An 11878-nucleotide genomic window follows, 5' to 3' on the forward strand; every position below is an offset into this window, starting at 1 on the left:
ACGCAGCTCGCAAACCTTGGATTCACTGAATGAGTTTCCCCAAAAGGAGCTGCTGATCCAATTCTACAGAGGAATTATTGAGTCTGTCATTTGCACCTCTATAACTGTCTGGTTCGGTTCTGCAACCCAACAAGAAAAACACAGACTTCAGAGGATAATTAGAACTGCAGAAAAAATAATTGCTACCAACCTGCCTTCCATTGAGGACCTGTATACTGCACGAATCAAGAAGAGGGCCGTGAAAATATTTGCAGATCCCTCGCATCCTGGACATAAACTGTTTCAACTCCTACCCTCAAAACGACGCTATAGAGCACTGCACACCAGAACAACTAGACACAAGAACAGTTTTTTCCCGAAGGCCATCACTCTGCTAAACAAATAATTCCCTCAAGACTGTCAGACTATTTACTGAATCTGCACTACTATTAATCGTTTCATAGTTCCCATCACCAATCTCTTTCCACTTATGACTGTATGACTATAACTTGTTGCTGGCAATCCTTATGATTTATATTGATATATTGATCATCAATTGTGTTGTAAATGTTGTACCTTGATGAACGTATCTTTTCTTTTATGTACACTGAGAGCATATGCACCAAGACAAATTCCTTGTGTGTCCAATCACACTTGGCCAATAAAATTCTATTCTATTCTATTCTAAAATGTAACTATTGCAGAATATACTGCCTCATGTTACATAACTAAGCTCCATTTCATGCTGAATAAACTAAATTATTTGTTTTATTTTTATTTATTTATTTTTGTCACAACAATATACACAAGCATCACACAAAATGATTATATAGTATATAAACATATATATGAGGAAATATAATGAAGTATAAGCATATATATATAAGAAGAAGAAAAAAACAATAGGACAGGAACGGTAAGCATGTTTGTGCTCTTATGCACGCCCCTTTTTGGTCCTCTTAGGAATGGGGTGAGGTCAATATTAGAAAGTTTTTGCTTAAAGCTTTTGGGATTATGAGAAGAGACCACAGAGTCAGGTAATGTGTTCCAAGCACTGATGATTCTGTTACAGAAGTCATATTTTCTGCAATCTAGATTAAAGCGGTTAACATTAAGTTTAAATCTATTGGTTGCTCTTGTATTATTGCGATTGAAACTGAAGTAGTCTTTAACAGGAAGGATATTGCAATAGATGATTCTATGAGTTAAACTTAGATCTTGTCGAAGGCGGCGGAGTTCTAAGTTTTCTAAACCTAGGATTTCAAGTCTGGTGGGATAAGGTATTTTGTTGTTTTCAGAGGAGAACTCTTCTTGTATTATTAATGTATCTTAAATAGAAAACTATCTTTAGATAGATTTTTTTACTTCAAAAGCATTTTATTAAAATACATTTGATAAAAATAAAAAAAAAATCCGATTTAAGTTTTAAAAATCCAATTTTTTGAGTTTTTTTCTTTTAATCATTGCTTTTTATCCACCCTGCATAGCAGTGGTGGGTTGCTACCGGTTCACCCCGGATCAGGTGAACCGGGAGCAGCAGCAGGAGGCTCCGCCCACCTGCCCAGATGCTTCTGTGCATGCACAGAAGCGTCTCATGCCTGAGTAAGTACTCCCCACGCCAGAGGCGGGCTTCAGCAAGTTCTGACCACTTCTGGAGAACCGGTAGCGGAAATTTTGAGTAGTTCAGAGAACCGGTACTAAAAATTCTGACTGGCCCCGCCCCCATTTATTCTCTGCCTCCCGCAGAGAATAAATCGGGAGGAAAATGAGGATTTTGCAGTATCCTTCCCCTGGAGTGAGATGGGAATGGAAATTTTACAATATCCTTCCTCTGCCACGCCCACCAAGCCGTGCCATGGCCACCAAGCCACGCCCACAGAACCGGCAGTAAAAACATTTGAAACCCACCACTGGCCCACGCCCACGAGCAAACCGGGATCTGCAACCCACTACCGCTGCATAGACCACATGCCAGCCAGCCATGCGCCAATTCTTTTCCACCCTTTCTCTAAGGAGACATCTACATACTTTTCTATGGCTGCCACTCCTGCTGTCTCTCTCGTGGGGCATTTTGAGGGATTTCAGGCTGTGTCCTCCGCCTATTTCAATAAATCTTTTTCTTCCCTTTTCTTCCCCCACCCCTCGCCCCGTCTTTTCATTCTCCAAAGCCACTTTTCAGTTACATCACCACCATTGTGACTTTAGATTGCTGTGAGCCAATAGGATCCCAAGTGCGGGAACAAGGAAGAGAAACTTCCTTCCGACGAGATTCAAATGTAACACAGATTGTATTATTTGCTGGGGAGAAAAAATAATAACAGAAGTCCAAGGGACATAGACGACGAAGTTTTAAAACTGGAGAATCCTGTTCTGCCAGATAACAGTTAAAGAGTATAAATAGCTATTTTAAAGAAAGAAGAAGAAGAACTGGGAGGCTTGGAATTCGAAACTAGTAAAAAAAATCCATGCCCTTGACGGATTTATAGTACATGACATTCGATAAAAGGGCATGGGAGAGATTGGAGCATTAGCAATCGAAGCAATAATAACTATTCATGCAGTAATATATAGAAGAGAGGTCCAGAGGAGTGACCAAGTCAAAAGTACGTTCTTTCCCAGCCCCTATGAACTTGGCTCTTATAAATCCCTGAGCCAAAAACAAACAAACCCCGTCAGCAAAAGTCTTCAGCATTCAGTCGACCACATTGTGCGGCTCCCCATATAATGTGTGAACCAGTGGTGAAAACAACCAGTTTACTACCGGTTCGTTGGCTGCACATGTGCAGTGCGCACCAAATGCGAGGTGCGCACGCACAGTGCATACCAAAAGGAGGCATGCGGTAAGTAGAACAGCACATGGGGGGGGGTGATCAGCTGTGGCGCGCAATCTTTTTTTTTACTTTTAAAAGGGTTTTTTTTTACAAGCTATTCGGCCGAAAAGGTTGGGGAAAAAAATCTTTTTAAAAGAAAAAAAAAGATTGTGACAATCAGGCAGCTCAGCCATGATCGTCAGAGGCCTTTTTTTAACCTTTTAAAAGCATTTTTTTACAACCTATTTGGCTGAATAGGTTAAAAAAATGCTTTTAAAAGTAAAAAAAAGGCTCTGATAATCACACGGCTCAGCTGTGATCGTCAAGCCTTTTTTCCTACTTTTAAAAGCATTTTTTACAACCTATTCAGCTGAACAGGTTTTTAAAAAATGCTTTTAAAAGTAAAAAACAAAAGGCTCCGACGATCGCGCAGCTCAGCTGTGATTGTCAAAGTCTTTTTTTTTTTTACATTTTAAAAGCATTTTTTAAAAGAAACGGCAAGCGCGCGACTGGGTAATTGGGTGGGCATTAGCGGAGGGGGGGGCGCAGAGATTTTTGCTACCAGTTCTCCGAACCACCTGCTGCCATCGCTACCGGATCGCGTGATCCGGTCCGAACCAGGAGCATTTTACTCCTGGTGTGAACCCAGCTATGGCAGACCTGAAAGGAGGAGGAGGAGGAAGAGGAGGAGGAGGAGGAGGAGAACTATGGGCTCCTTGGTGCTCTTTGAGCTTGTAGACATTTCATTACCCAGCTAGGTAACATCAGCAATGCTAGAAGGAAATGTGGTTTGTGGAGGAGGGAGGAGAAGGAGGAGGATTGTGGATCTTGGTTGTTTTCTTGCAGACGTTTTGTTATCCAAACTAGGTAACATCATCAGTGCAAGTCTAGTGTTAGCGTTAGTTAGTGTCTAGTTTGGGGTTATAAAATATCCGCAAGGAAAACAAGCAATCTCTGACAGCACCAAGATCCCCTCTCAAACTTTGTGATGCCGTCAATGTCTTCCAAGCATTCCTTACTCAACTTAACCGACCAACCTTGTGTTTTCTGACAATCAGATGCCAAGAAAATGCCCAAAGAAAAAATAAATCCAGTTTATCCACATCCTTTTTTTTCCTTTTCTTTTTTTGTCTTCAACCCAACATTCCATTTCAACTGCCAAGCTGCCTGACTTCAATAAGCCAGCTTCGGGCACAACTCAGAATGAGAATTATGGGCTGTGTGCCCTCATGGCTGGCAGAGAAGCCAAATGCCCAGACCTGTTGGAGCAGTTTCCAAAGAGATAACAACCAGCCCAAATACGAATCAGGGACCCTGCCCACCTCAACCCCAAATTGCTAAGAGGTGGGAAAAGGGGCACTAAAAGGGGCCGGTTTAGCTCACGCTGGTAAAGCCTGTTATTAAGAACACAGTAGCCTGCAATTACTGCAGGTTCGAGCCCGGCCCAAGATTGACCCAGATTGTTGGGGGGGCAATAAGTTGACTTTGTAAAAATATACAAATAGAATGAGACTATTGCCTTATACACTGTAAGCCGCCCTGAGTCTTCGGAGAAGGGCGGGGTATAAATGTAAAAAAAAAAAAAAAAAAGAGGTTTAAGAGAATATTTTTTTGCTTCTAGCCAAGTCAAAGTTTCTCAGCCTTCTCCAGTTACATTTTCACAGAATTGTGTGTAACACCATAACTGGGGCCGGGTGGGGGAGGCCAGAGGTTTAGCATTTGGATCAGGGGTGAAATGTTCCGGTTCGGACCGGATCACCCGATCCGGTAACGATGGCAGCAGGTGGTTCGGAGAATTGGTAGCAAAAATCCCTGCCCACCCCCCATGCCCAGCTGAGCCGCACGATCATTAGAGGTTGTTTTTTTTTTTTACTTTTAAAAGCATTTTTTTCTTCGGCCGAAAAAATGCTTTTAAAAGTTTTTTAAAAAGCCTCTGATGATCACGCGGCTCAGCTGGGATGGTCAGAGCCTTTTAAAAGCATTTTTTCTACAACCTCTTCGGCCTTGCCTGATCGTCAGAGGCTTTTTTTTCTCTTAAAGGCAAAAAAAAAATGTGTTTAAAAGAAAACAAAAGCCTCTGACGATCAGGTAACTCAACTGGGATCATCGGAGCCTTTTAAAAGCATTTTTTACAACCCCTCCAGCCAAAGAGGTTGTAGAAAAAATGCTTTTAAAAGTTAAAAAAAAAAGTTAGCCACGCCCACCCAGTCACATTACCCCACCACCACCAGGCCACGCCCACAGAACCGGTAGTAACAAATTTTACATTTCACCACTGGTTATCCCCCATTTTCACCAATAGCACATAAGCCTCCCTGCTAAGGAAGTTGAGTCACATTGACAATATCGAGCCAGGTCGACAACGAACATCACCAGTTCGAGTGGGACGAGACCAAAGTCATTGGCCACGCCAAAACTTGTCATGCCCACAAATTCATCGAAGCCTGGCACTCTACAAATGGATCCATTAATAAACCCATTGACTTAGAACTTGGCATATGAACGTATAAGAAACCGGACCATCCAATCAAATGACAAAACCGAGCCTCTCCCTGCCAGTTGAATTTCGCGCCACGTGAACAATCAAGTCATGTGACCCACTGACCATCGCCACACTTGAGCCCTATATCAACGGAAGAAAAACGGAACAAGGCACCTTACCCCCAAACCCCACTGAAGAGGTTATCTAGTTTGGTAATGAAACATCCGGAAGCTAAACAGCAAGATTGGAGGACAAACCCTTCCCAAAAACCTTCCTGATAAGTCAGTGGTTAACTTTTTAACAGTTTAACTTTTTCTCATCGATAGCAATAGCAACACATTTCTAAATGGGATCAAAGGTGGGTTTCAGCAGGTTCTGACCAGTTCTGGAGAACTGGTAGCGGAAAGTTTGAGTAGTTTGGAGAACCGGTAATAAAAATTCTGACTGGCCCCGTCCCATTTATTCTCTGCCTCCCAAGTCGCAGCTGATGGGGAGGAAATGGAGATTTTGCAGTATCCTTCTCCTTGCCACGCCCACTAAGCCACACCTACCAAGCCACACCACGCCCACCAAGCCACACCCACAGAACCGGTAGTAAAAAAAATTTGAAACCCACCGCTGAATGGGATGTACTAATATCAACATGCTTCCAAATGGGATCCAGATCCCAAGACAAGAAAGATCGAAGCAAGAAAGGGATATGACAGCCATCAATCACATCCTTCCATACTCTATATAACAGGAACGTCCACACTGTATTACTCTATATAACAGGAACGTGCTTAGAATAGAATAGAATAGAATTTTTTATTGGCTAAGTGTGATTGGACACACAAGGAATTTGCCTTGGTGCATATGCTCTCAGTGTGCATAAAAGAAAAGATACCTTCATCAAGGTACAACACTTACAACACTTAATGATAGACATTGGGTACAAATTTAACACTTAATGATAGTCATAAGGTACAAATAAGCAATCAGGAAACAATCACTATCAATATAAACCATAAAGATACCAGCAACAAAGTTACAGTCATACCGTCATAAGTGGAAGTAGATGGGTGATTCTTAGATACCCAGAATCTGACAATTGAAACACACACACAGAATGCGAACAAGACATGTGGAGTGAAATAATAATACTAAAATTGGCAATAAAGCCCCATCGCGGTTTTTGCAATAAACTGGCAGGCCCCGTGGCATTTTTTCCTACGTGCAAAAGATTGGCAAAATCTGAGCATTTTCTACCCATCTTTGCCCATCAAACGTCTTCACACCAAGTCGTAAGTTCTGCCTTGAGCCTCAGGTTTGAACCGAATACAAAAAGAGACACGAAAATATACAGCCGACGGTTCAAGAAGCTCTTTTTCCGAACTTGGCTTCCTCTCAATCTCCAGCCCAGAGTAAGACGTACAGTACAGTGTTTATCTTTGACCGGCACACATTTCCCAGTTCAGCTGTCACGGGCTTTGTCAGGAAAGGAGGAACAGTAGTTAAGAAAATGCTCTGTTCTGGCTTCCCGAAAGACAAACAGTGCTCGAGAGTCCAGGAAAATGCCTCCACCTCTTTTTTCTCCGCTCTCTAAAAGGGCCAGTACAACACAACGGCAACACACACACACACACACACTCAGCTCCAAGGATTGGAAAGAACATGAAGAGATTTACTCTATATGTACCTTGATGAAGGTATCTTTTCTTTTATGTACACTGAGAGCATATGCACCAAGACAAATTCCTTGTGTGTCCAATCACACTTGGCCAATAAAAATTCTATTCTATTCTATTCTATTCTATTCTATATCAGTGATGTCGTCACGTGCCGAAAGCATGTGCACACATGCCGGCAATGTGTGCGCGATGCACGGCCCACCCCCCAGCACATGCACGTGTGACCCTCACGCACTCCCCCCATGCATGCGCACGCGACACACACACACACACCCTATTTTGGGCCTAGCAGGCCTTCCTGCAGCATCCTGGGACCAAAAACGGGCGGCTTTCAAAAGAAAAGAAAAAGCCTCTGATGATCGCGAGACTCAGCCGGGATCATCAGAGGCTTTTAAAAGCATTTTTTTTTACAACCTCCTCAGCCGAAGAGGCTGTAGAAAAAAATGCTTTTAAAAGTTAAAAAAAAAAAGTTGGCCATGCCCACCCAGTCACATTACCCCCACACACACACCAAGCCATGTCCACAGAACCAGCAGTAACAAATTTTACATTTCACCCCTGACTGAAAGCATAAACACGGCACCTCCGTCGAATTTCGTGATTCCCAGCATCAAACAAGGACGGTGTTAAATCAAGCAAATTTGCTAACATTTGACACAAGTCCTTCCATCAGTTCTTGAGAAGATAGTAAGAAAAGGCACCACACCAAATAGCGTTCTCAACCGAACGAACCATCCCAAATGCTAAGTTGTGGTTTCTCTAACATTTGGTTAATTAAACAAACAAACCAGAATTGCTGGTTTGGATAATAAACATTATCCTCAAGCCACTCTGAATACAAGAGCTAGGAGTCGACACACTGTATTAACCTGCATACAAACAAACCAATACATAGTTAACTAAACTGTTCCGGCGCTCAAGCTTACTGGGTTTAAAGTGCTGTCCTAGAAACCAGGAGATTGTGAGTTCTAATCTTGCCTAAGCATGAAAGCCGACCGGATAACTTTGGGGCTGTCCCTCTCTCCCAGCCCAGCCCACCTCACAGGGTTGTTGTTGTCAGGAAAATAGGAGAGGGATTGAATATTGTGTGTATTCACAACCTTGAGTTATTTATAAAAAATAATAATAAAGGTGGGATGAAAATTAATACATTAAGTCTCACTTGCAGAATGTTAACCTGCAGCTCCTGAGCATGCACAAAGTCCCCTCAATTCAGAAAGAGCATAAATACCTGCTTGAGGTCATCCGATACAATTTCTCCGCCCCCACTCCCAACCACACATTTCCAAAAGTACAGATGACCTGACACTGTTTTCCCAAGACATGCTCCATGTGCCACATAAATCATACTCTCTAAATAAATTGCGCTAAGCCCTTACCCAGTTCGGTTGGCATGGCAAATGTCACCATTATGCTTCACTAATCACGATTTGTGGCTCAAGGGATCTCAGTCACAAACTCCAAAGCAGTGTCAGAGGTAAGGCTGAAATTAAATTTCCACCTGCTGTATGTGTACGTGTCTATCGTTAATGGTACAATTTGTGATTGTAATGAATAGAGTTACAATCAAGTTTCCAACACAAAACCTTGTCTATATTCTAAACCCACCTTAAATTCTAAACCCATCTCTAAATTCTAAACCCTTGTCTAAATTCTAAACCCATTTCTAAATTCTAAACCCTTGTCTATATTCTAAACCCATCTCTAAATTCTAAACCCTTGTCTAAATTTTAAATCCATTTCTAAATTCTAAACCCATCTCTAAATTCCAAACCCTTGTCTAAGTTTTAAACCCATTTCTAAATTCTAAACCCATCTCTAAATTCCAAAGCCTTGTCTAAATTTTAAACCCATTTCTAAATTCTAAATCCATTTCTAAATTCTAATCCCATCTCTAAATTCTAAACCCATTTCTAAATTCCAAACCCTTGTCTAAATTTTAAACCCATTTCTAAATTTTAAACCCATCTCTAAATTCTAAACCCATCTCTAAATTCTAAACCCTTGTCTAAATTCCAGTCCAGGAACCAGGATATACACAAAAATATTTGGAGGGGGGGGAGGAAGAGGATTTGTAAATGTATATAAATGCTGAAACCGATTTCCTGCAACGACTTTCATGGAAGAAATACTCAGGTTCTTGGGAAGTTGGTGAAGAAGAACCCCGGGCACAATCTGTACCTCTGAGTTTACGCAGAGTGCCACACATACACCCTCCCCCCAAAACCTGCTAAACCCCCGGCCAGAATTCACCCAAGGAAACTTAAAACCAGCCACATCTTGGCTTGTTGCTAAGTTAAATTTGCAGAGCGCTCCTTCCATCCAGCCCATCTCGGAACCGGTCCAAAAAGCCAAATTGGAAAGAAAGCCTCCCCCATCCCACCCGGTGGCTGCGGAAGCTTCGTTTCCATAGCCCCTCCTGCACAAGCTCTCCGGGCAAAGCCAGATCCTGGGCAGAGAAAGCAGGAGCGAAAAGCTGGTCCGAGGAAGAGGAGGAGGAAGGAGGAGAAAGTGGGAAAAAGCGCTTCGGAAAAGTCGCGCCGAGCGCGCCAGGAGTTGGGGAGGTTTTTGGGGGGGGGATACCTGGAAGCCGCCGCGCCCGGGGAACTCGCCGGCTCCCTCGCGAGGATCTCTCCGCGCGAGTCCAAGACAAGCAGGAGCAGCAGCCCCGAAAAACACGCCTTGACCCGAGGCGGAGTCCCCGGCTTAAAGGCGACGCGCTCCGCTCGGGAAAGGAAGGCGGTGGCGCCGGCGGCCTCGGTCGCGTCGTGGTCTCCCGTTACGCGGGGCATCCTTTGGAGTGGCTCCGTTCCTCTTCTCTCGTTTTCTTCTTCTTTCCTTTTCTCCTTCTCCTCCTCTTCTTCTTTCTCTTCACTTTCTCCTCCTCCTCTCTTTCTTTTTTCTTCCTCTGCTTTTCCTCTTGCTCTTCTCTCTTCTTCTCCTCTTCCTTTCTTTCCTTCTCCTCTTCTTTACTTTTCCTCTTCTCCTTCTTTCTTCTTCTCCATCTGCGCCTTCTCTTCTCTTCTTCATCCTCTCCTTCTCTTCTTTTTCTCTTCTCCTCACCCGTCTCCTCATTCTCTCCTTTTCTTCCTTCTCTTTCCTTTTGTCCTTTCTTCTCCATCTGCTCCTCCTCTTCTTCTTCCTTCCTCTTGTTCTTCTCTTCCCATCTCTTCTTCTCCTCCTCCATCTCCTCCTCTCCTTCCTTCTCTTCTCCTTTACTTTTCCTCTTGTCCTTCTTTCTTCTCCATCTTCTTCTTCTTCCTCTCCTTCTCTTCTTTTCTCTCCTCCTCCATCTCTTCCTCCTCTCCTTTTCCTCGTCCTTCTTTCTTCTTCTCCATCTGCTCCCTCTCTTCTTCCTCCTTTTCCTTGTTCTTCTCTTCCTCATCTCTCCTCCTCCTCCTCCTCTCCTTCTTTTCCACTTCCTCTTCTTCTTCTCCATCTGCTCCTCCTCTCTTCTCCTCCTCCTTCTTCTTTCCTCTTCACCATTCCTCCTCTTCTCCTTTGCCCTTCTATTGTGTGATCATCTAAAAAAGATTTTTTTAATATAGTGATGCATCACCGGTACATGACACCAGAGAATTTATCTAGAAAGTATAAACGTGTGAGGAATAAGGCTGAGCTATCTCTGCAATTGGCTAATTCTACATGCCTTTTAAAACGAGAGGTGCAGATGTTGACCCAGAGGGAAGCTCAAGAGAAGGTATCTTCATGTTCCTCTCACAGGTTTCTCACAGGTACCAAGTTGGTAAAGATGGGGTGGGATTGTCACTGTATGCAAATAAAGCCCAGGACCTTTTAAAAAAAAGGTCTAAAACTCTATTAAAATGTCAGTCTACACACCATGTTCTGTTTTGTACTGGTCCACAGTAAGACAGGAATGAAGGATCTGATGATGGAACGTATGTCCGGATGAGGCCCTGGGGATCAGAGGAAGGGTCACATGTGGAGATAAGACCCAGGTATGGATGGAATGGACGTGAGAGTGAGGAATATGAATTCTGATAAAACATTTTCTCTGATCTTCATTTCTTTGCCTTACAACAAACAGATAAGAGCTTTGCTCTTTCCTGTCTTCTCTCACTGCAGGAGGAGGCGGGGGGGGAGTCGCGGGGAGTGGTGCTTCCTCAGACAAAACTGTTTGTTCTTTTGTTTTGCTCTGCAATAGGAAAGGGGGGGGGGCTGCACATTCGTAGAGAGACAGAAGTTAGCACCTTCCCTGTTAGAAAACCACTAGCCAGGATATTAGGAACAAGAATAGCTCGCTTATTAAAAAAAAAAACCCCAAAACCACATAGCTGGCAAGGAAGCCCATGACCTGGGGTGAACAACAGGTGACACGATTTTAGTTATTAGCGTAAGAAGCGTAGGACTTTTAGGGGATTGTAAGCCAATAAGGGCCTCTGGTGGCTCAGACTGTTAAGACAGCCTGTTATTAACACAGCTGCTTGCAATTACTGCAGGTTCAAGTCCCACCAGGCCCAAGATTGACTCAGCCTTCCATCCTTTATAAGGTACGTAAAATGAGGACCCAGATTGTTGGGGGCAATAAGTTGACTTTGTATATAATATACAAATGGATGAAGACTATTGCTTAACACAGTGTAAGCCGCCCTGAGTCTTCGGAGAAGGGCGGGATATAAATGCAAATTTAAAAAAAAAATAACTAAGCAATAGTGAAGGGGTTTATGGGACCACCCTTCGAATTTAAGAATTGTTGTATGACCTTGCTCAAGGCCAGGGGTGAAATGCTCCCGGTTCGGACCGGATGGGTCGATCCAGTAGTGATGGTGGTAGATGGTTCTGAGAACCGGTAGCAAAAATCCCTGTGTCCCCCCCCCCCGCCCATGCCCACCCAATCGCCCAGTCACCCGCTTGCCGCTTCTTTCCAGCTTGCTCGCTTTTCCCACCCAAATGGTAGGAATAGGTCGTAAAAAATG

At 43.4% G+C, this 11878-nt stretch overlaps 1 protein-coding gene across 5 annotated transcripts in view; it reads right to left on the minus strand.

Moving 5' to 3' along the window:
* SYTL4 (synaptotagmin like 4) overlaps positions 1-9652 on the minus strand; it is a 40315-nt gene extending 30663 nt beyond the window's left edge. For 2 of the 5 annotated variants that reach the window (XM_058197117.1, XM_058197113.1), the window contains exon 1: positions 8321-8366. In XM_058197117.1, the coding sequence (XP_058053100.1) occupies positions 8321-8351 (31 nt within the window). In that variant the 5' untranslated portion in view covers positions 8352-8366. Of the gene's footprint in view, positions 1-2007; positions 2152-6484; positions 6582-8320; positions 8367-9524 lie in introns of those variants that run through there. The other 3 variants (XM_058197114.1, XM_058197116.1, XM_058197115.1) reach the window with 3 other exon arrangements.
* Between the last annotated feature and the right edge of the window lie 2226 nt (positions 9653-11878).

Source organism: Ahaetulla prasina, chromosome 11, assembly GCF_028640845.1.
Source record: "Ahaetulla prasina isolate Xishuangbanna chromosome 11, ASM2864084v1, whole genome shotgun sequence".
NCBI classification, from domain to species: Eukaryota; Metazoa; Chordata; class Lepidosauria; order Squamata; family Colubridae; genus Ahaetulla; species Ahaetulla prasina.